The sequence below is a fragment of the Schistocerca gregaria genome, chromosome X (assembly GCF_023897955.1).
Source record: "Schistocerca gregaria isolate iqSchGreg1 chromosome X, iqSchGreg1.2, whole genome shotgun sequence".
Classification (NCBI taxonomy): Eukaryota; Metazoa; Arthropoda; class Insecta; order Orthoptera; family Acrididae; genus Schistocerca; species Schistocerca gregaria.
In genome coordinates, this window is record NC_064931.1 from 365,520,205 (window position 1) to 365,544,488 (window position 24,284).

The window sequence follows — 24,284 nt, forward strand, 5'->3', positions numbered from 1 at the left end:
CGCCACTGTCAAAGCCTTTTATGTATAATACCAACACAATCGTAAAAGAGGCAGTTGCACTGTTTTTTGAAGCAGGTCTTAACGGTCACTAAGCGGTAATCCACATTAAAATAAAAGTTCAGCTATTCTTTACGGAATAAATTTAAGGAATAGCTGTTGTACTCACATGTGCCGCTACTCCGTATTCTCTCTCAATAAGTCAAACTAGTTTACTTTTGCCCACAACTGTATGTTTCGATAGAACCTCATTTCTTTGCACTGCTAACGTGATAAACAACATTGTTTTGACACTTTGCTTGCAAAGCATGTAGTTGAAAGAATAAAAGTAATATATCTGATGTTTCTTGAGCAGCATGTGATTTAAACTAATGGTTGTCTTAAAAGCTCCCGGGCGTAATTTCATTTGCTTAAAAGTTGCCTCGTACATTGCAGAGTTCTGTCTTCCTAATAACATAATATTTTGAGATAGAATGCCAGGACAACGGATGGTTCTCATGGTGTTTTAATAATACCATGTTTTCTAAGTAACTTGCCGGTGTGTTGTACAGCGAAGGGCACAACACAGTTAGTCTAATAAGAGTACGCTGTCCTGGTCGATCGAGCAAGTTCATCGGAGCCCAACAGTAATTGAAAGAAGGGGAGATCGTTACAGACGGAACACGAGCGCGCCTCGAGGGAGGAAAGGAATGAGATTCGGCGATGTTCTGTTCCCATGTACCATCCTGCCATTGGCTATAAGTGATTTACGGAGACCATACGAAACGTATTACTGGATGAATGCAGTCGTCCAGAGCCACACCACTGCGCTATGTGGCTCGGTTAAAGTAATAGACGTGTCTTAGTTACTCATGATCGCGTAAATCTGTCAACCGGACACTTGGTCTGAATACCAGAGTGCGTTGCTGGGCATACTTCATTGGGAGCTGGTACGTATTGTCGTTCCTATAAATAAACCAGGCAGTTGTAATGGAAGCCTACAGTTGTTCAAAATGTAATCAGAACCGAACTTCAGTTTGAGGTTTTTACATGCAGCGGAAATTTAAAAAGTGTGGGGTTGACACAGTGATAGTAATGTAATACTACATTCTCGGAGAAAAGAATCGTTCCTCATAAAATGGTATTTTCCAGGCAAGCTGTTAAACATAATCTAATGAATCCAGTGGATCCGTTGCAGTACGACTGTTATTGGTAAATGTATGGACATGTAAATAAATCCGTAGCAAAAAAAAAAAAAAAAAAAAAAAAAAAAACATTGAGGCGAGTTTTTCTGTGGCTGCGAACACTGGGAAGGCAAAAGCATGTCTGGGGAGATTGAGCGAGGCTCTACACAAAGGAGCGAAAAAGCAAACCGCACTTAACTCTTTCACCTTTTTAATAAATTGGTGAACTACTCGCAAGACGAGGTAATTTCTGAACCGAGTAATCATTACGGGAGAAATAAGTGTAAATGGCTTCAATACGTTCCTTCCCACAAGAAGCTAATGGCTTGTTTAATGTACAGGCGATATTAATGGTGCGTACTACCCCTTCATCGGTTCTGTTTTAAAATACTCCTTTACACAATATTTTCTAAAGCGATCAGGGGTCTCAAAACGAAACCTCTCTCATGATGTTCTCGAAGTTTTCTACAGCTCACCATGTGAAATTCTTTGAGCAAGAAGGGTGTTGCGTGAAACAGCTTGTATGCTACCAATGTATGAAATACATGTCAAAAACTTCTTCCGCGCGTGAAACATTTGTGGGAAGCGTTCTGGGAAAGAGCGCCGCATACTAATTGCTAGTGCCATTTGTTGTAGAGAATTCTGTAAATGTAGACATCCGATATTCTAAAACTTTGCGACCGTTCTTGTGTTAGCCTAACATACTTTGCGTAGGGATCATGAGAGAAATATAATGCAGGTAAGGGGCCGTACAGAGATATGTAGACACGCTATTTTTCCCTTACTCAATTCTTGAGTGAAACAAGACATAAAATTTTTAATATTACCACAAAGTACTCTCCACCTGTTTGCAGGCTGTATATATAGATGAGAAGATTAAAGGTCTGCGCATCATAGAGTTAGAGACGCAGCACTAACTCAGCTGAAGGTAGTGGAAACATTTGTGGCATGGTTGCGTTAAATGAGTTACCTTAGCTAATGCTGAATCTGAAGACACGGAAAACTCAATCATAGTCGTCGGACGAGGATTTGAACCACATGTACTCGAAAAGGGCTCCAGTGTCTTAATCATTGAGTCACCTCGTACATTCGTTCATTATTAAGACGCCGAATTTCCTTGTGTAGATGATGAAACAGATCATGATGGCTAACGGTACTATTTGATTGAAAACCTTCTGCGTCGAAATTAAACGTTGTTGAATTGCGTAACAAAATTGTAAACTTTCGGCGAGATTAAAACATTGGGCTGGATCAGACACCGAAATCGTTTTTTTTTTCATCATCATCATCATCATCATCATCATCATCTAAGACTGATTATGCCTTTCAGCGTTCAGTCTGGAGCATAGTCCCCCTTATAAAATTCCTCCATGATCTCCTATTCAGTGCTAACATTGGTGCCTCTTCTGATGTTAAGCTTATTACTTCAAAATCGTTCTTAACCGAATCCAGGTACCTTCTCCTTGGTCTACCCCGACTCCTCCTACCCTCTACTGCTGAACCCATGAGTCTCTTGGGTATCCTTGCGTCTGCCATGCGTGTAACATGGCCCCACCATCTAAGCCTGCTAGCTCTGACTGCTACATCTATAGAGTTGATTCCCAGTTTTTCTTTGATTTCCTCATTGTGCACACCCTCCTGCCATTTTTCCCATCTAATAGTACCTGCAATCATCCTAGCTACTTTCATATCCGTAACCTCTACCTTATTGATAAAGTAATCTGAATCCACCCAGCTTTCGCTCCCATACAACAAAGTTGGTCGAAAGACAGTACGGTGCACAGATAACTTAGTCTTGGTACTGACTTCCTTCTTGCAGAAGAGAGTAGATCGTAGCTGAGCGCTCACTCCATTAGCTTTGCTACACCTCGCTTCCAGTTCTTTCACTATATTGCCATCCTGTGAGAATATGCATCCTAAGTACTTGAAACCATCCACCTGTTCTAACTTTGTTCCTCCTATTTGACACTCAATCCTTTTATATATCTTTCCCACTGACATTACTTTTGTTTTGGAGATGCTAATCTTCATACCATAGTCCTTACATTTCTGATCTAGCTGTGAAATATTACTTTGCAAACTTTCAATAGAAGCTGCCATCACAACTAAGTCATCCGCATGTGCGAGACTGCTTATTTTGTGTTCACCTATCTTAATCTCACCCAGCCAGTCTATTGTTTTCAACATATGATCCATAAATAATATGAACAACAGTGGAGACAGGTTGCAGCCTTGTCTTACCCCTGAAACTACTCTGAACCATGAACTCAATTTACCGTGAAGTCTAACTGCTGCCTGACTATCTATGTAAAGACCTTTAATTGCTTGCAAAAGTTTGCTTCCTATTCCATAATCACGTAGAACAGACAATAACTTCCTCCTAGGAACCCGGTCATATGCCTTTTCTAGATCTACAAAACATAGATACAATTCCCTGTTCCACTCGTAACACTTCTCCATTATTTGCCGTAAGCTAAAGATCTGGTTCTGACAACCTCTAAGAGGCCTAAACCCACACTGATTTTCATCCAGTTTGTCCTCAACTAATACTCGCACTTTCCTTTCAACAATGCCTGAGAAGATTTTACCCACAACGCTGATCAAAGAGATACCTCTGTAGTTGCTACAATCTTTTCTGTTTCCATGTTTAAAGATTGGTGTGATTACTGCTTTCGTCCAGTCTGATGGAACCTGTCCCGACTCCCACTCCATTTCAGTTATCCTGTGTAGCCATTTAAGACCTGACATTCCACTGTATTTGATGAGTTCCGACTTAATTTCATTTTTTTTTTTTTTTCGTTTACTGGGCTATACCATCCAGGGTGCACCTCACAGCTTGTCTCTACTAGTGACCTCTCTCCGGGTGTCTGAGCTTGACAGCTCCTCTCCTGTAGTAGTAGATGGTGTGATGAATGGCGTAGCCACAGCGTAGGGATTTTTTCTAGGACGAATCTTTCACACTATTTTGAAGTAACACCTGGTACGGCACTTATTGCTAGATGTAAACTGTGCTACATTGTTTAGTGGTATCTAATATTGAATCCAATTTAATTGAACGAGAACCTGATAAATGTGGCCACTAAAATATGTTTGGTTAGAAGTACGTGTAGAACCGCCGGGATTCCATCTTGGCATAATGCAAATAACGAATATACAGGGTGAACCGAAATTCTCGCGCTCTGGCGCCACAGCACGATTTCATGCATACCAACAGTACAAAACTGTCGGTAACAAAATTTCGTTCTGTGCATATTTTCGGCACAAAATGGACTCAATAGAGGGGCTGTTTGGCAACGCTGTTATCGTATATACGACAAGTACATTCATTCAATACTTTCGGCATTGTACGGTCTGAAGCGTAATACAGTATAGGTCACAGTATGACTTTTCAATGAATAGTTAATTCCTGTTAGCTGGTTAGTGTTCATTATTCTTTCTTACTAGAAGCTTATTTCTGAGGTATTACCATCTTCTATTACAACCTGCAATTATTATATATAGCATATACGTCGTTAATTAACAACATGTGTACTACGTATAATGGTTGCAGGTTGTACTAGAAAATGGCAATAACGCCGAAATAAGCTTATCGTACGAAAGAATAGGGGTTAACTATTCATTAAAATGTTATTCAATACCATTTTACTGTGCTCCCTAGTTAGTGTAGTGGGTAGAGTCCTGCGATAGAATACTGGATCTAGACAGTTCAGTGCCACGTCAGGTTAACATTTTTATTTTCTAATTTTGATATGCGCAGTAATGGCGAAGAATACACTGTTTCTTAAACGATTGATGTCCTACAACTACAGTTTTTTCAACATTGAACATTATATTTATTGACGAGAGATTCGAGTATCTTTATAAAGAGTAACAATGAGATAAAAATTAGTTACCTGTCGTAGGACACAAATTACAACAAAATATAGCAACGTTGACATAGTTAAACATACGTACTGCATCGGGTAACAGCGTCCAGTTGGCTGGAAACTGAAGAAGAATCTCCTGTTATGCGGCGGTGTTGTTGTTGTTCTTGTTCTTGTTGTTGTTGTTTGTGGTGGTGGTGGTGGTAAAAATATAATTGAGTGTGGTAATTACGATCATAAAGATCATAACTGATAAAAACTATAAAAATTGATGCGTTGAAATTTGTCTGTTTTTCGTTCTCACGTAATCCACAAAGGAACAAGTTGGCCCTAAAAATCAGTAACTGAAGTATTATTAGATACATTCATTTTTAAATCAATATATTTTGTGTTCCCATGCCCGTTTAAATTATTTAGTGACAGAAGCTTTTTTCAGAAGTGTTACGCGAAATGAAATAACATTATGGAATGTCAGTGACAAGAAGACACTTCAGAGGTCATAGAGACGTCAAGGATATAACTAATTCTATTGTCTCATCTTTGTTAACGTTTGATATCTGGGATATTTCTTTTCTGTTTGAAAATCAGACTGGTGTTCGCCTCAAGACAAAAACCGGTATCTGTTCAAGCTCCATCATACCATAGCGCAGTTAGTTGAAATCAATTCTGTAGCCAAGTTATTCTCAGTCGGGAGTACAGTATTATGCTTTCATCACACACACACACACACACACACACACACACACACACACACACACACACACACACACACTTATATATATCACAAAAAGGTAATCTTCGCTTCGTTTCCTGTATCTTATCTCTCATAACTTCAGAATTTAAAAATTTCAAAGTGTGTATTCTAGTCAACAATGTGTTTCTGCACTTTAGTAATCGCACTGTCTTAGGACATCCTCTCCTGCATAGTTGTTATGTAGACGTCATTTCCTACGAATGAAATATAAAATGGAAACAAGCTGAAAGAATTGCTTATATTTGTTCCATCGTATCCATACAGGCATATAAGTAATGTCGAGTATTGAAAGTCATTGTTTTAAAGGTCAAAATAAAAATTTCGCTCTCCTACACAATCCTGATATTTCTCCCAAGGATTTCCCCAGAGAATTCCCTCGTTGTCAGCATTTGGTAGAGACAAGCTGGATTTGATAAAGCGGATTTGTCTGTTTGCGCACGAGATTAGATGTAGAGCTATAAAACGGGAACGTGCCTGCTGAGTCGGGGAATGACGTCGTGCGAGGCTGCCATAGCGGAGGTGTTGATCGCGGCGTGTGGCAGGAACGAATGCGGGGATTACACTCCAGTTTCATGCCTTGCTTACCATCGTACACGCTATAGAAGAAAAGCAAACACACGAAATCTGCATCTCTGGGTGGTTATCACGTCTGTTGTTCGTGCCGCAGAACGCTACTTATACCGCACGTAAACACTGAATTCTTGTTTCTGTTATGTAGAGAAGCGATTATCTGTAATGAAAGTTTAACAATAAAATTAGTTCCGTGTGCAAGGACAGGGGATATCATATTAGTCTGTAATCATACCTGTAAACAATGTTAAGGAAGTCCACTATAGTAAATATGTCAGATACAAACGTAGAATCGCTGTGTAATGTTCGTTATTTAATACATAGGCTTCCCCATGAGGAAAGGCTAATACTGAAGGAATACATGAGAGGAACGATAATTGGAAGCGAAGAAGTCTAATAAACGCGGTCTCTAAAATGCGTGCCTTAAAGAGTTAAGAGCACGGGGCTGCTGTGAAACACATCTTTTCTACTGAACAAGTACTCATAACTCTTAAGGTATGCATTTTAGAGCCCACGTTTATCAGACTTTCTTACTTCGAATGATGGTTCGTGTCATATGCTTAAATACTGACCATTCATTGTGGGACACCCTATACAAGTCAACCGAAGAAATTGAAAAAACTTGCCCCCCCCTCCCCCCCTGTCGTACCTACAGGGATGGGGACTGCTCCAGCTTCTCGGGACTTCATGAAGCCCTCGTCCTATCTCGGTTGGATTATGGAACTCTGGCTCATCGATCCGCGTCCCCAACGGCATTACAACTACTGAAACCAATGCACCAGTGCGGAATCGGACTAGATACTGGCACCTTTCTGACAAAATCTATGGGCTGCCATCTAGCCGACGCGGGGGTTGGTCTCTACCAGTCAGCCGCCACCTATTACCACTGACTTAAGTAATAAGTGGCTGGAGCAACCAGGAAAACCTGAATCTTTTCTCCCGACCGGTTTAGAGCGAGGTGGCGCAGTGGTTAGCACACTGGACTCGCATTCGGGAGGACAACGTTTCAAACTCGAGGCCGGCCATCCTGATCTACGTTTTCCGTGATTTTCCTAAATCGCTTCAGGCAAATGCAGGGATGGTTCCTTTGAAAGGGCACGGCCGACTTCCTTCCCCGTTGTTCCCTAATCCGATGGGACCGATGACCTCGCCGTTTGGTCCCTTCCCCCAAATCAACCAACTAATCAACCGGTTTAGTGTGCCGGTAGCAATTCATCTGCTTTGCAAATTCTCCATGGTCTGTGCCTTGGGCATCTGATTCATACGAAATTTTTTTCGTATGAATCAGCTGCAGAACGATTAGAATTTACGATACCCAGCTTTATGGCGCTAACGATAAGTTCGTGATATGAAAAAAGCGTATGGGGCCTGAAGATGGCAAAATGAATTACCGAAACTGGTTGCTTTCAAAATAAAATAAAGTAAAATATCTTAAAGTGTACGGGTGTTGGTAAAGTTTATTGAATTCAAAACTATTGTAATTGGTCGTTAGTATCCAGAATACTTGGAGTAAGTCGAAGTTGACGCCCCAGCAGGTTCCACATATGTGGGGATTTTACCTCAGCATCACGCAGATACCTCAGAGAGAGACGTTCCATCTATGGACGTGCATTGTCGTGTTGAAAAATGGTACAGCGGTAATGTCACATGAGGGGTAACACATTAAGTTCTCCGCGGGAACGCGAGAATAGCACTGCTGGTCGTTGAAGGCCCCTTTAAGGCATTTGTGAACGGATTTCACTTATATCATTACATTTAATTGATTTTAAACGCAGTTGTTTTACACAAATTTAATTTCGGTGACTTCAGATTAACTGTTTCTGAAACTGTGTCCTTAATGAGAAGCTGATGTTGTATACAGTTTTTATCCCTGTTTTGTGTCAATTGAGTACCAGTATAGTGCCTTTGGCCATGCTGCGTTGTGGAAAAGGAATTTCCCTTACATTCAAAGAGAGTAGTCCAGTTACTGATAACTAAGATTGGCCTCCTTTGAGAAGTTTCGGTACAACTTAGGGATGTTGAGCGAATTAGCGCTGTTTGCAAGGTAGTGCAGTCGGTTTAGGGAGAGCAACGTTCAGATCCCTGCTCAACCATAGAGATTTGTTTTTCATAATTTTCTGCCTTACATTTATTTATTTAATCCGAGCTTTTGCTCCGTTTCTAATGAGCTGGCCATTGATGGGACGATATGCTGTAGTTTCCTTCCTTCTTTTCTAAAATCAAACCTGGTAAGTTTCACTTATCAAAAGAATCGCTGCAGCCATAATGCAGAGTTGTCCGCTGGGCAAAGTCTCCACCTGTTCTGTGGCAGTTCCTCGAGTGCGACATTTTGCCCTAGTTTCATTTTCGGTGACACTGTTATTGTTGTTAATAAAAAGGCGATGAGGTGAACGTCATTTAATTTAAGGAGGTAATTTATACATGCCAGTTTTTATTCTTTTTTTTTCGCTTTGTGCTAGTATAGACCATGTCCTGTAGTTTTTAAATATCATTCACCCAGCAAAAGATTATAACTGAAAGTCTGGGTCTTTCACAACCCACTATTCTGCAATGAAGACGAAGGAAACAGGTGCCTCAGTATTGTCAATCCTCTTTCACACATTGGTGTATCGGCAAGCTTTGGCAACTCCATATCAGTCGTGGTCGGGAGCGGCACCGAGGGGAAGAAGCCATACTGCGGTATTAATTACTGGTGGAATAGAGTTAATCTGTAGCTGATGAGCAGCACTGCACAATTACGAGGTGGAGATCCATAATGAAGCCATAAATTGCTTGCGTGCTATTGTTCAGATTTCGTCTTTTTGTGGTCTCCCGTTCAGCAGCTAAATAATTATAGAATTTCCTTTGTGAACGATGTGAATGGAGGACCAAAAAGTATTAGCCCACTCTATTATCCAGCAGTACTGGCGCACATTCTGCGTTCTGAAATGAAGAACGAATTACGTAATGACGTACTACTAGTAGTTCCCTTTGAACGCTGTGTTATGTGGCTGAGCAGCCTCTACGTAACATTCCATACAAACGATGCGTGCATCTCTGAAAAAATCTGAAACTAGGAAGAAATTAAGAAAAAATTGGGTACAAGGTAGGTGCGTTAGTCATATGGTGCAAGCGCTACACGTCCCAAATTGTGACACGGGTACTCAACAATACTGCGAAGTTTATAATCATCAGAAACGAGATGTAAACAATTCTCCTGTTCTCAGAAGAAGACAATTTCAATGATTCTGTAACCGTACATTTACTTTTACTTGGAAAAACTAATAGAACGGAAGACATTGTAAGTAGTGTGATGAAACTATGATTCGTCACAAAAGTTAATTTGCACACATTTTGTTCAGTACCTTCCTGTTTTCTAGTAATATCTGCAGTTACGTAATGTGAAGGGGTATAAAATTTATTACTCCCTCCAGTGGGTGTATAATGATAAGGCGTGCTGTCACATTTTTGTACCATTTTTTAAATTTTAAATTTTTTTTTACTGTGATTAAGGAAATTCTGCGTCTTTTGCCGGTTCTTCTTGTCGTTTCGGAGAAATTGTCAGGGTAGAAGCAATTAACGTGGACTGAGATGTCGTCTCGTCATAATCGTCTCAGAGAAATCAGTACCCAGAACAACTACCTATGTCCGTAATAACGGCCTTGATACGCCTGGACATTCAGTGAAAAAGAGCTTGGATCGCGTGTACAGGTACAGCTGCCCATGCAGTTTCAACACGAGACCACAGTTCATCAAGAGTAGTGACAGGCGTATTGTGACGAGCCAGTTGCTCGGCCACCATTGACCAGACGTTTTCAATTGATGAGAGATCTGGAGAATGTGCTGTCCAGGGCAGCAGTCGAACATTTTCTGTATCCAGAAAGACCCGTACAGGATCTGCAACATGCATGCGGTCGTACATTATCCTGCTCAAATGTAAGGTTTCGCAGGGATCGAATGAAGGGAAGAACCACGGGTCGTAACACATCTGGAATGTAACGTCCACTGTTCAAAGTGCCGTCAATGCAATGTAACCAAAGGCATCCCATACCATCACGCTAGTGATACGCCAGTATGGTGATGACGATTACACGCTTCCAATGTGCGCTCAACGCGATGTCTTCAAACACGGATGCGACCATCATGATGCTGTAAACAGAACCGGGATTCATCCGAAAAAATGACGTTTTGCCATTCGTGCACCCAGGTTCGTCGTTGAGTACACCATCGCAGGCGCTCCTTTTTGTGATGCAGCGTCAAGGGTAACCGCAACCATGCTCTCCGAGCTGATAGTCCATGCTGCTGCAAACGTCGTCGAACTGTTCGTGCAGATGGTTGTTGTCTTGCATACGTCCCCATTTGTTGACTCAGGGATCGAGAAGTGGCTGCACGATCCGTTACAGCCATGTGGATAAGATGCCTGTCATCTCGACTGCTAATGATACGAGGCCATTGGGATTCAGGACGGCGTTCCGTATTACCCTCCTGAACCCACCTATTCCATATTCTGCTAACAGTCATTGAATCTCGTCCAACGCGAGCAGCAGTGTCGCGATACGATAAACCGCAATCGCGATAGGCTACAATCCGACCTTTATCAAAGTCGGAAACGTGATGGTACGCATTTCTCCTCCTTACACGAGACATCACAACAACGTTTCACCAGGCAACGCCGGTTAACTGCTGTTCGTGTATGGGAAGTCGTTTGGAAACTTTCCTCATGTCAGCACGTTGTAGGTGTCACTACTGGCGCCAACCTTGTGTGAATGCTCTGAAAAGCTAATCATTTGCATATCACAGTATCTTCTTCCCGTCGGTTAAATTTCGCGTCTGTAGCACGTCATCTTCGCGGTGTAGCAATTTTAATGGCCAGTAGTGTATCTTTTCTGCTTCTGGTTCTTGAGCGGCTATTGAGAAACGCATAACTTAACACCACAGGTCAGAGACTCGGAAGCATTTGGAGAACACAGACTCCATTAGCTGTCGTTGTTAGGACATGCACACTACTTTTATTTTCTTCAATACTTTTTACCTATAAATTTCTGGGCGAAGCTGTGTGGTTAATTAAAATATTTCTTTGTTCTGTAGATAAAAAGAAGAGAATGTAGCCTGTTGTGATAAATTCTGTTGCTGTTAATTTCATCTTTGTCATACTATGCATGTAACAAAGTTAAGATGTAAAGCTACGCAGTCTTCTGTCGAAGAGAGCAGGTTCCTTCGGAAACTCTAAAGAACCGCCAGCAGGAGTGTCTTAAACTGCTAAAGGAAACAAAATGAGGGGTTAACGTCACGGCGACCGCGGAGCTCAAGTTTCAGATAAGGAAAGAAATCCGTCATGTTCTTTTCTAAATGACCATCCTGGAATATGCCATAAACTATTTCAGGAAGGCACAGAAGGAGATTTGAACTGTGCTCCCAGTGTATTAAAGCTTGTATTCTCATTAGGAAGTTAGTTGTTAGTTGTTTAAAATACGATGTAGCACAAGAGTTGAGGCTTTGCACTAACATCCACTGCAGATAAGTGGAAATAACAATCTGGCCTATCTGGGGTACATCTATGGCAGTGTGTCGCTTTGTACAAATAGCGTGTCGGTTCTTTCAAATGAAACAACAGAATTAGCGTGTCGTCATCCGTAATGATGATGATGATAGCGTGTCTTTGACCTGTATCAAAGGTAGAAACAAAGAAAATTTAATTTTTCACCTCTTGATGTAGAACTTCATGCTGTGATACGTATTGATCGTAATTTTAAGAGTGCCGACTGTTATAAAACCTACCAACATAGAAAAAAGTCGGAAATTTTCTTTGGTCATTACGGTCGCGATGCTATCTAAAAAAGGATCCTTTGTGTTGACAGCGTATCAACCACGTTAAATGGGTTTTAATTTTTTGGCATGGTAAAATGAAAGTAATAAATGATTTATCCTCGCTTACGTGAAGATAACGAGCGTTGTACTCGAGCGTAGATAACTGTAGAGGGTCAGCTTAATACGCAATTAAAGCGTGCTCGTGGTATCACTACAGGGAACGGCTACGCCGTTTTTACCCTGGTCGCCACTGCATCGGCAAAATTGAATTACGTCGACAGGCGCGCTTTTAGTGCCACCCTGCTGCATGCCAAGAGAAACTAATTAACCGTGTGTACAGCTTCACTCTGCTTGCCCCCTTCATTACGGGTATGTGACAAAAAACTTGGTTGCCGCCAGGCACAGTCGCTTAGCCGTGCAATTCGCGTTCGGTCGCTTTGGTTCAAAGTTAGTCTATACGGCGGCACAACAGTGCCGAACAACCGCACTAGACGCAGACTGCTCCATCGCCTCTACCCAGTAAAATGACGCAGCGCAACGGTTACGATCAAAAGGACGTCGGAAGTAATTCTATCAGGACTAACATACGCTTTTATACGGAACAAATAGCGTTACATCCTTTATAAGCTCGTTGCCTCTATACAGGATGTTCTAATTTCCTCTTACGAACTCCTAGAAGGTATAGGGAGCAATTAGTAGATAATGATTTGCGTCGGACTCCTGTTCAGGAACTGTTACTGTGCAGCAAGAATGAAGGAATAACTTGTTCTACTGTCTGGTGTCCATTGTGTGATGGTCTGATAATCATTCACTTTAACGGTTTTGTAAACCAACCAACATAGTGATGTAACAATGGCCAGTACTAACCTACAGGCAAAACTTACAATATTCCCATGTCACAATTGACGGTCTGTTTCATTATTACAGTCGTTACGTGCATGTGGCGAAGCTGTTTTTGTGATTATAGCTTCTTAAGCATAGCATAAACAAACGAATTTACGAGTCGCATTTGTTAATTATAAATAATGCATTTCAATTTGGTATGCACATGTTCGATGTCTCTGCTACGATACTGAAGATACAAATTTTTGTTTATAGAAACTACTACTTTGAACCACAAGAAGTGTATTGTAGTTACCCTTTACAAAGTTACTTAATAAATTCTTTTGAAATAATATATTTCTGTCGTACATCAAGATTAAAAAGAAAATAATACATCCATTGCGTTATTAATTACCTCAGGGTCGCTTTGCTTGGTGGTAGATCCTTCTTTAAGACAAATCGTATATGTGCAGGCGGGCTTCTACGGAAGTTTACCAGTTTCGTTCCTGCTTAGTGCGCGCTACTACATGCTATGCACTCGCTGGTGGTAAACGGGGTCCTATAATTGTTCATCGCGACACCCCGGGTCACAGCACTAAGTGTAGTGTTCATTGCATATATCTTTATCCAGGCAGTCGTCCGTTGTATTGTTTGGTGTCGCTTTGGTCTTGACTTACATTTTACCGCACCTAGCCCTACCACTGTTTTCTCTAAAATGTGTTGCGGAACTTCTTTTTTTTCTCATGTGTACTACTGCGTGTAAAAGTTATCAGCTTCGGTCTCTTGTTTATTTTCAGTATCGCACCTCCTGATGGATGGAAATGTAAGAGCCCGAAACCGGTCGTGGTTTAAGCAGTGGAAAATAAAAAGAACCTTGAAATGGAAGCGGTATTTTCAGCCTCTTCTACGATACTGTTTAGTATGTACCAGCCCTGGCATCGAGTATGTTCCGAATGGACATCTCCGGATTGTGAGAGATGACAACTGGATTTAACTACAGCACTGAATATGACTGATGGTCTTCATCGAGGGTCGCAGCGACCTTCGAGCAAATGAAGTACGCTGAACATAGAAGTAGAAATTCCTTCTTAAGAATGATTGACCAGTTCAGTTTTTTAGTATCGCCAGTCGAATTATCTAAATCTACATGATTACTCTACAATTTCCAATTAGATGCCTGGCAGAGGATTCATCGAACCACCTTCAAGATATTTCTCTACTGTTCCCCTCATGAACAGCGCGCAGGGAAAACGGAAACTTACAGCTTTAGAAGCTCTAAATTCTTTTATTATTATTATGATCATTTCTCCCTGAGTAGGCGGGCGCCAACAAAATATTTTCGTACTCTGAGGAGAAAGTTGGCGATTGAAATCTCATGAGAAGGTCCTGCTGAAACGAAAAACACGTTTGCTTTAATGATTGCCACCCCAATTCACGTATCATTTCCGTGGCGCTCTCTTCCGTATTTCGCGATAGTACAAAACGAGCTGCGCTTCTTTGAACTTTTTCAATATCCTCCGCCGATCGTATCTGACGCGGATCCCACACCGCACGGCAATACTCCAGAAGAGGACGTACAAGCGTAGTGTAAGCAGTCTCTTTAGTAGACTTGCATTTTCTCTGTGTTCTGCCAATAAATCTTTGTCTTTGGTTTGCTTTACCCACAACATTATCTATGTGATCTTTCCAACTTAAGTTCTTAGTAATTTTAATCCCTAACTATTTAATTGAATTTATCGCGTTTAGAGTTACATGATTTATCGTGTAATCGAAATTTAGCAGATTCCTTTCGGTACTCATGTGGAAGACTTCACACTTTTCATTATTTACAGTTAATTGCCACTTTTCGCATCATACACATATCTCGTCCACATAGTTTTGCAGCTTGTTTTGATCATCTGACGGTAAACGACAGCATAATCTGCAAACAATCCCAATCTCCTAAATGTTTTATGTAGATCAGGAGCAGCAGAAGGCCTATAACACTTCCATGGGGAAAGTCAGATGCTATTTCTGTTTTACACTCATGTTGACAGTTCTTGTTTTGAATGCTGGAATACTTAGTTGGTCGTCTGTAGTGGGGGAATTTCGGAAAACCGTATTTAGTAACTCTACTTTATTGTCACTGTCATTAGTAACATCGCCATTGTTATTGCGCAGTGAAGGTATTGATTGTGTCTTTCCGCTATTGTCCTTCACATATGACCAGAATTTATTTGGATTTTCTGCCAGATTTCGAGACAGTTTACCTGTGGAAAGTATTAAAAGCATCTAGCTTTGAAGATCACGCTACATTTCGAGCTTCTGTAAAATTTCGCCAGTCTTGGGGCTTTTGCGTTCTTTTAAAATTGGCATGCCTTTTTTGGTTGTTTTTGCAAACGCATTCTGACCTGTTCAGTGTACCATGGTGGACGAATACCATGTCTAATTAATTTATTTGGTATATGCCTCTCAATTTCTTTGAATTTAAACGACGTATGTTCTACGCTTACGTATTTAGGAGTGGAGACTGTCTCTTAGCGAATTTTTATCTGCTTTTTTTTACAGTGATGTATTTTACGTTTGTTAAGAACTTAAGCTACTTAATCTTATATTGCCCTAATTTCTGAGACAAATTACACGGGTCAAAAAACATTTTATCAGAAAGTATTCCTGAGCAATACTTAGTTCGCACATAATCGGTAAACTCAGTGTTCCATTTTTTGAGATCCACAGACCAGTTCCTCGAATGCCGCTTCCAGAAGATAAAGCGACCTAGAAGGCCCTACTTAACATGCAATGGCTCGGGAAGACTTGGCCAACAAGTCCCTCTCGTACGCACATAACATTTTCTTATTGTAATGGTACACGCATCCTGCCCAGAACTTTACTAGTGGTTAACATTGTAACGAAGATGTATAGTAATGTCCAAACGCAATCACAAGATTCAAAGTATATTAATATGACTTTTTCCACCCACACTACGGGTGTTGTTCCTACGCTATGGAAACTTCTCTTATAGAAAGTGATTTCTCATAGCTATTTTGGCACTGATCTCTTCACGTCCTAAGACGTTGTGTGGAACATTTAGAAATATTGTAAATATTTGATTTACGCGTAATGGGGCTTTGTTCCATCTTTTGCTTGCAGGACAGCTTTGAATTGTCCGGGTTTTGGTCCTTGCGTTCCTTTTTTACAGAGAAATTAGTTTGTCGCCACGCAGTGCAGTGCTTAAGTCCGTGAGTGAAAATGGGACGAGACACATATGCCAGATTATCTGCCCTAAATCTGATCAGTGGTCACTGACCACAGATGGTCGATGATCCTGAAGTTGATAATTCCACTGGAAGAACCTGAGGAAGTGTTAGGGTTGATCTTCATTTTTCTCAGTGTCACATAATTATATTGAAAACATCGTCATTTTTATGCGACATAATTTTTTTTTACAGGGTGTGCCTGATCAAAGAATTTTAACAACTTCTTGGCTTTCCTTCATTCATTCACAATAAAAATAAGGCCTTCACAAGGAGAGTGTAGTGTACATGTTTAAAAGGAGGAAACAGGTAGTCTTGGGAATTGACCATTTTGGTTCGTCATACACAAGCTCAGTTGTCTCCAGAAGCAAGTAGAGCAATAAAACGTCTTTACGATCGTCCAGTCGTTGCTCGTTTATGGTATCTGTCGTATTCTCAGCGTACTGACATGTTACCGTCTTCCTTACCAGAGGTCGCTAACGTACGCCTGTGCACTGTCGGTCACTGATCATATTTCTTCTAATGGAAGAAATTTTCATCACTAGTACCTGTCTGACAAGGGGGGCGGGGGGGGGGGGGGGGGGAAGGTGTTGATTTAAACTTCTTGATCGCGAGATTGTGTGCACCGGCATGCTGGATTTATGTCCAAAGTTCTTCGCAGTCTCTCATGGACTATTGCATGAAGCGTTGGTGCAGATCAGTCATTCGTGACATCACGGTAGACGTACGTTTGGTGCTATTAGCGAGGAGTAACCCGTATGTGGGTACCGTGCGTCACGCATCGCCGTTTTAATCCGGTAATTTGTGGAAAGGTCTTATGGGAACAAACTGCTGAGGTCATCGGCCCCCTAAGCCTACACACTACTGAATCTAACTTAAACTACCTTACGCTGTGGACAACACACACCCCCATGCCCGAGGGAGGACTCGAACCTCCGACGGCGACAGGCGCACGGACCGCGCGGCTCGCCGTTTTATCCTTCCGTGTTCATACATGACATAATAAAGACAATACAACATTTCACAAGCTCACAACAGTCGTCAGTGCGAACCAGTTATCCACTTGAACCTTCGTAAAACGCCGGGGGAAGGCAACGGAAAACCACGTCAGCTTTCGCCTTGCCGTGAACGTAAGTGGGGATCCATTCATGTCTCACAAAGGTAATTAGTAGAGACTTGAGCTACGCGTTCGTGGTAATAATGAGAGATTAGGTTATTTCCACCCGGACACAGATATTGGGTCTATACAGTTCGCATTAGATTGATTACAACCACCTGTTAGATACTTACATAATTTTGGCGTTCTTCCTGCCCCCGAAACTACGCTAGTCTTGGCGGCAGCAGTTTCCGAATTTTGTCAAGCCAAGTGGTCCGTCCCCGGTAGCTGAGTGGTCAGCGCGACAGTCTGTCAATCCTAAGGGCCCGGGTTCGATTCCCGGTTGGGACGGAGATTTTCTCCGTTCAGGGACTGGGTGTTGTGTTGTCCTAATCATAATCATTTCATCTCCATCGACGCGCAAGTCGCCGAAGTAGCGTCAGATCGAAAGACTTGCACCCGGCGAACGGTCTACCCGACGGGAGGACCCAGTCACACGACAGTCTATCAAGCGAAGTGGCGCATTCGCTATCACCCTGCATTAGCGTTCTGGCTGAGCAGAGTTCTAATTCCCTCCCGTGCAATCATATTTAGGTTTTCCACAGTTTCCCTAAACCCTTTAAGGTGAACACAAGGGCGTAAGATTGGTGCTAGTAGTGCCACTGTGAGACTGCATATCAGGTTTGCTTCAAATACACACTGTAAGGGTCGTGGGCGTTCCTTAGGAGATTGGACGTGGTGAGTTGATGTTAGTAAAAAATGACTTCAAGGCGACAAAGACGCCATTATCAGTAACTTGCTGAGTTTGAACGATGTCGTGTAATAGGGTCTCGAGAAGCTAGATGTTCCATCTGATATATTGAAGATAGACTTCGCAGGAATGTTGCCACTGTACGTGATTGTTGATAGCGGTGGTCACGGGAATGTACCCTCGCAAGAAGACCAGGCTCCGGACGGGCACGTGGCACTACCGATAGGGAAGACCATCCTGTTTAGCGTTTGACTCTGCCCATCTTACCGCATCGCCTACAGCAATTTGTGCAGCAGTTGGCACCACAGTGATTCAACGAACTGTTACTAATAGGTTACATCAGGGACCGCTGCAGGCCAGACATCTTGCAGTCCACTGGCCCCAAACCACCGCCATTTGCGACTTCAGTGGTGTCAAGCGAGAGCTCATTGGAGGGCAGGTTGGAGGTCTGTTGTGCTTTCTAATGAAAGCTGGCTTTGCCTCGGTACCAGTGATCGGCGCGTGTTGGTTAGGGGGAGGCCAGTGGGGTTGACTCAGCTATCAACCTTTCTACATGCTAGACACACTGGACTTACACCTGGAGGTATGGTGTGGGATGCTATTTCGTGTGACAACAGGAGCGCTCTCGCGGTCATCCCACACACCCTGACTCCAAGTGTGTACGTCAGTTTGGTGATTTGACGTTTTGCTTCCATTCATGAACATCATTCCAGGGGGTGTTTCCCAACAGGTTACCGCTCTCCCACATACCGCACATACCCAGCATTGTCCACTGAGTGTCGGTGTGACCCTTGGCCTGCTCGATCATCCAATAGAGCACATATGGGACATCATCAGACGACAACTCCAGCGTCATCCACAAGCAACATTAGCCACCTCTTTATTGACCGACAAGGTGCAACAGACATCGAACTCCATCCCACAAGCTGACATCCAGCACCGGTACAACACAATGCACGCACGGGACGTTTGCCTTTTGCGGGCAAGCGCTCCCCGTCTGAACTACCGAAGCACGGCTCAGTACCCGTCTTCACAGCTTTACTTCCGCCAGTACTTCATCTCCTACCGTCCGGGCTTCACAGTTCTCCTGCGGAGCTTGCAGGACTAGCACTCCTTGCTCACGCAAGGCAAAAATCCCGGTTTCGAGTACCGGCCGGCACACAGTTTTAATCGGACAGGCAGTTTCAAAGTAAGTTAAACGTATCAAGCTTTCCACTTTCTACACCTCTTAACAGTTGTAACTGCTAGAAATTTTCAAAGTGTCGAACATATCATCCTTCTCCATTCGAAAATTGTTGTCCTGCGTGGCTATCACATAATGTAATAATGGGAGTCTGTTTCCTCGCCTTTATTTCATCGTAAAGGGTCCACTGCATTCATCATTTAGTAAATTTGATTTTAATCTTCGTGAACGGATACTCTCCAGTTGCCACAGCCATCAGTTACCAAAAGGAGAGAAGTCGTGTGTTCCAGTTGTCTGTGAACAGTGTAAACTTTGTTCTGCGCGTTATAGTGTTTCAAATGTCTGTGTATCGTATTATCTGAAGCGAAAATTTGGACCATTTACGCTTCAGATAATTCTGTACACAGACATTTAAAACACTACAACGCACAGAACACTCAAGGTGGTAGCGTAGCACATAAGTGGTCAGTAATCCGCCACGTGGTTGCGATCCGCGTCTGTCCCACCTCCGTGTCTCGTAAGCTAGCACGCTGCACGTGGAAAAGTGGAAATGAGCGTACGGCATTGTGGGCCAGGAGTCCCCCATTCGGGGAAGTTCGGCCGCCGAGGGCAAGTACGTGTTGCATTTGACGCCACATTGGGCGATTTGCGCGTCGGATATGAGGATAGAATGATGAAAACAACACAACACCCAGTCCCTGAGCGGAGAAAATCTCCTGCCCAACCCGGGCCCCTTGGCGTGGCATTCCGCCGCGCTGACCACTTACTCCGCACGGTCTATGGGCCTCTTGTCACGGTCTGTGCGCGGCTCCCCCCCACCCCCTCCCTCGGGCATGGGTGTGTCGTGCTTAGCGTACGTTAGCTTAAGTTAGGTGAAGTAGTGCGTAAGCTTAGTGTCCGATGTCCTCAGCAGTTTGGTCCCATAAGACCTTACCACAAATTTCCAATGAGCACATGCGCAAGACTGCTTTGTTGTTTTCCCGCTTGGAGCATCACATATATCACGTACGCAAAATACCGACTTCTGAGAGTAAAGAGTTTCGTTTTCTAAAAGTGAATGTATAACTTGCTTCAAATTGCGTTTCGTTCATAGTTTGTGTCACCTCATGTGCTGATGGTAACAACCAGGTGCGTGTTCTTACCCTCGCAGCCATAAAAAGTTAGTTCGGAAAGCAAATTCTGAAGTTCATTTGCCAAAGACGACAGTGTGGAAGGTTTCAAGTAAACGTTTACAAATGGGTTCATACCAGTAATAGTTGGTACACGCTTTAAAGGAAGATGAATGCAGTGTGCTTTCTAGTATTGCAAGTGGAGTGTTGGAGCGGGAAGATGACTTCCTTAATCGTGTGATGTCCAGCAATGAGGCGACTTTCCACATAAATGGGAGGGTAAATACCATAATGTTCGTATCAGAGGATGAGAACATGCTCATGAACTTTTACAGTAGTAGAGATCCCCCAAGATAAAATGTTTTGTGCACTCTGTCCGAAGTCAAGTGTACGTCCTTTCTGCCGCAACAGGGATGGCTGACCTGGATGTGTTGCAACAAGGGATCCCCCCTCCCTCTCCAATTAGAACCTGAAGGCTTAATGTGGCAACAAGATGGAGCCGCTCCCCATCGGCATATCTTTGCAAGAGAGTAATTGTGGATTGATCATAATGATAAGTAAGGTAGAGTTTTTTTTTTTTTTTCCTACTGGCCTCCTCGTTCACCTGACCTCACGCCAATTTTTCTTTGGGGTTTTGTGAAAGATCGTGTCTATGCTCCGCCGCTACGTAATGATTTGCGTGAGTTGACTCTCAGCATGAAACAGGCTATTGCTTCCATTACTCTGGACTTCGTAACCAAAGTGTGGGACGAACTGGATTTTTCGTTAGATGTGTGTCGAATAACTAAAGGAGGACATATTGAATATCTGCAAGAAAAATTAGGTTAGTGTACCTTCAGTTTGATGTACGATTTGTTGTACATAGTCTAAATTACTCTTACTGTATACCAGACAAAGTGGGACGTTCTTGTGTGGACACCATGTCTTACATGCAGGTATGTGTCGAAGATGACTGATTTCAGTTGCGTGCTATTAATGTTGTAGTCGTAGGATGCAACATTTTAGTCGTTTAGTGAAGTGCGACATTTTACATTTGTAGAATGTTGCCGATCTTTGCAGCACCTTGTAACCTTATTAAGCTCTGAAGATATATTTTATAGTTTTTTTAGATAGTAGGGTGTACTTAATTATAGACAACTGCATCAACTGCCAAATGTGTGAAATTATTTTGACTGTGAAGTTGTATTACAAATTGATGACATGTGAAACAAACGATTGAATGTGGAGAGATACAAAGAACTGTACGGTTAGTGTTTCCTTGACTGGCTGGCAGCCTCGGCAGGCCGGGGGTGGACGCGCACGTGCGGCACGAGTCGGACGCAGCCGTGCTGCAGATCCAGTTCTTGGTGAACGAGGGCGCGCTCGTCACCGCCACCTCGGACGACAGTCTGCACCTGTGGAACTTCCGTCAGAAGAGGCCGGAGGTCGTACACAGCCTCAAGTTCCAGCGAGAGAGGTGAGTCTCAAACCTGTTTCCTTTCTTGTGTGTTTCTTGTGTGTTTTTTTTTTTTTTTTTTGCTGCGAAGAATCGTCCTAACAGTACTTGTATAAGACATTTGTCTGACTGGGAGACAAGGCGATAGGAAATAAATTCCTGTTTCGTAGAATGTGCTAGTCTGCTGACGAATCCACAACTGCACCTACTCTTGCACTTCTTCGTCTCATTGAAACCGACATAGACACGTATCTTTCTTCAGGTGGCGCAAGATGGGAGAATCACACGACGAAGGATCAGGGCTGTAAGGACGATGTTGCATTATTTCCCAACCAAATCGCTGAAGCGTAACCGTCATGCGAAGGGCAGGGTGGGGACGGACACAGCCGTGAGACAAAAAGTGCTTCCGTCCAACAGCCTTCAAGGCCTGTCGCAGTTTCTGCAAAGTGTCTTCATAGCACTGCGCATTGATAGTTGTTTCGCGCGCGAGGAACTCGACGAAAAGGCCCCAGAAGTCGAAGGCGGTGGTCATCATGAACTTACCGGAACTTGTCTGAATAGCGTTGGATATCTTTAGCCTACCGGAAACCATAATGCGGCATATGCAGAAAGATAAAAAGCGCACGGACACAACGAAAAAGACTAGCGCTACCACAAACCTAAGTATGACCAATGTCAGAAATAATCGATAGTGGATATTAATTGCCACGGTATAAGCAAGTAGCATTAATTCAGATGCACCTTTGCTGTTTGACCAGGGAGAGAGCCGGATTCCAAGCAGAATTTAAGCAAAAACCTCGGACCCTGCTTATGAGGTCACTTCGTAATTTAATCTCTACTGCTTCCTTAAAACACTATCCCAATAGCTCGCCAGAATCTCATTACTGTTGTTTTCCGCTTATGCGTTAACGTCACACACACTTGCAACAGCCGAGGAATTCTGCTATTGCAGAACATTGCCTTGGTACCATTCATCCTAGGAATAAAACACTGACATTGTGGCGAGAAATTCCAGCTATAAGGATAGTGTTACTAAGGAAGCAGATGAGATTAAATTAGCAAATGACAATTCTACTTGGTGTCCTGCTGTCTCCCTGGACAAACAGAGGTAATTATACTTGCTCACTCGTTCGTAATTGATATTCAATTTCGATAACTGCTGATTTTGGTCGTCTTCCATGCCACATATACAAATACATGGTTCTCGCTCGGCGTAGTCCGGCCTGCTGAGACTTTATACACTGATCAGTCAGAATGTTATGACCCTCGACCTACTGTCAATATAATCCCGTCCATGCGATGGCAGGGTACCCTGGCGAGGAATGACCGCTAGTCAGACATACGCATACAGCCGACGACCAATACATGTGCCAATGTTAGCACCACGACATCGGGATTGCGACTGAAATGGGCACGTCACCATCGGCACTGGACGTAGGCGCCGTGGCAGAGCGTTGCATGGTCTGATGAATGCCGATATCTTCATCAGCATGTCTATGGGAGCGCACGAATCCGTCGTCTTCCAGGGGAACAGATCCTTCACAACTGTACTGCGAGACGGAGATCAATTGGCGGTGGCTCCATTACGCTCTAGGGAACATTCACGTGGGCATCCATGAGTCTGGAGCTCGTGCAAGGCACCGTGACTGCCAATGAGTGCCGTATACTGGTTGCAGACGACGTACACCCATTCATGACGATCATGTTTTCCGGCAGCAGTGGCTTTTTCAACATGATACTGCGCCATATCACAGCGCCAGGAGTGTGATGGAGTAATTAGAGGAACACAGTAGCAAGTTCCAATTGATGTGCTGGTTCCCAACTCGCCAGAAGTGAACCCGATCAAACACATCCGGTATGTGATTGAACGTGACGTCAGAGCTTATCGCCCTCTTCCCGGAATTTACGGGAATTAGGTGACTCGTGTGTGCAGACATAGCGATAACTCCATCCAGAGACGTACCAAGGCCTCATTGCTTTCACACCATGACGCGTCGCCGTTATCCATGCCAAAGGTGGACATACCGGCTATTAGGTAGGTGGTCATAATGTTCTGGCTGATCAGTGTATTTCCTTACATAGCGCGCTCTCGTTGCATTGCTCCTTGAAAATGACGGAGTTTTTTTGCTGTCGAAATGTCGGCGGTTGTCTAAGACCCCACTCAGCTGCATTCCCTTATGTTGCTGGAACAAAAATGTCCTCATTAGCTCGAAGATGGGAGATGAGTTAAGGCGATGCTGAAAAAAACGTGATGTACCTGAATTATACTGGCGAAACATATAATCACATTCTAACATCCCAGCACTTGCGAGATACGGAGAGCAACTTTGTGCACGTAGTTCCGTCACTAGCAGCCAGGAGTCCAGAGGGTACTGCAGTGCGTCAGATAGGGAGACCGTAAGTCTTTCACAACACACACACACACACACACACACACACACACACACACACACACACACACATATGTTACAGCGGCTGAACAATCAGTTCGTATCTCGCCTTTGGATCCTTCATTATTCCG

General features: G+C 43.1%; 1 protein-coding gene across 6 annotated transcripts in view; it reads left to right on the forward strand.

Moving 5' to 3' along the window:
* Positions 1–24,284, forward strand: part of LOC126299600 (syntaxin-binding protein 5) — a 901,795-nt gene that overhangs the window by 339,551 nt on the left and 537,960 nt on the right. For all 6 annotated transcript variants that reach the window (XR_007552829.1, XM_049991623.1, XM_049991624.1 and 3 more), the window contains exon 3: positions 21,602–21,784. Coding sequence is in view for 5 of the 6 variants with exons in the window: in XM_049991623.1 (XP_049847580.1) it covers positions 21,602–21,784 (183 nt within the window). In the remaining variant the exon portion in view is untranslated. The remainder of the gene's footprint in view (positions 1–21,601; positions 21,785–24,284) is intronic.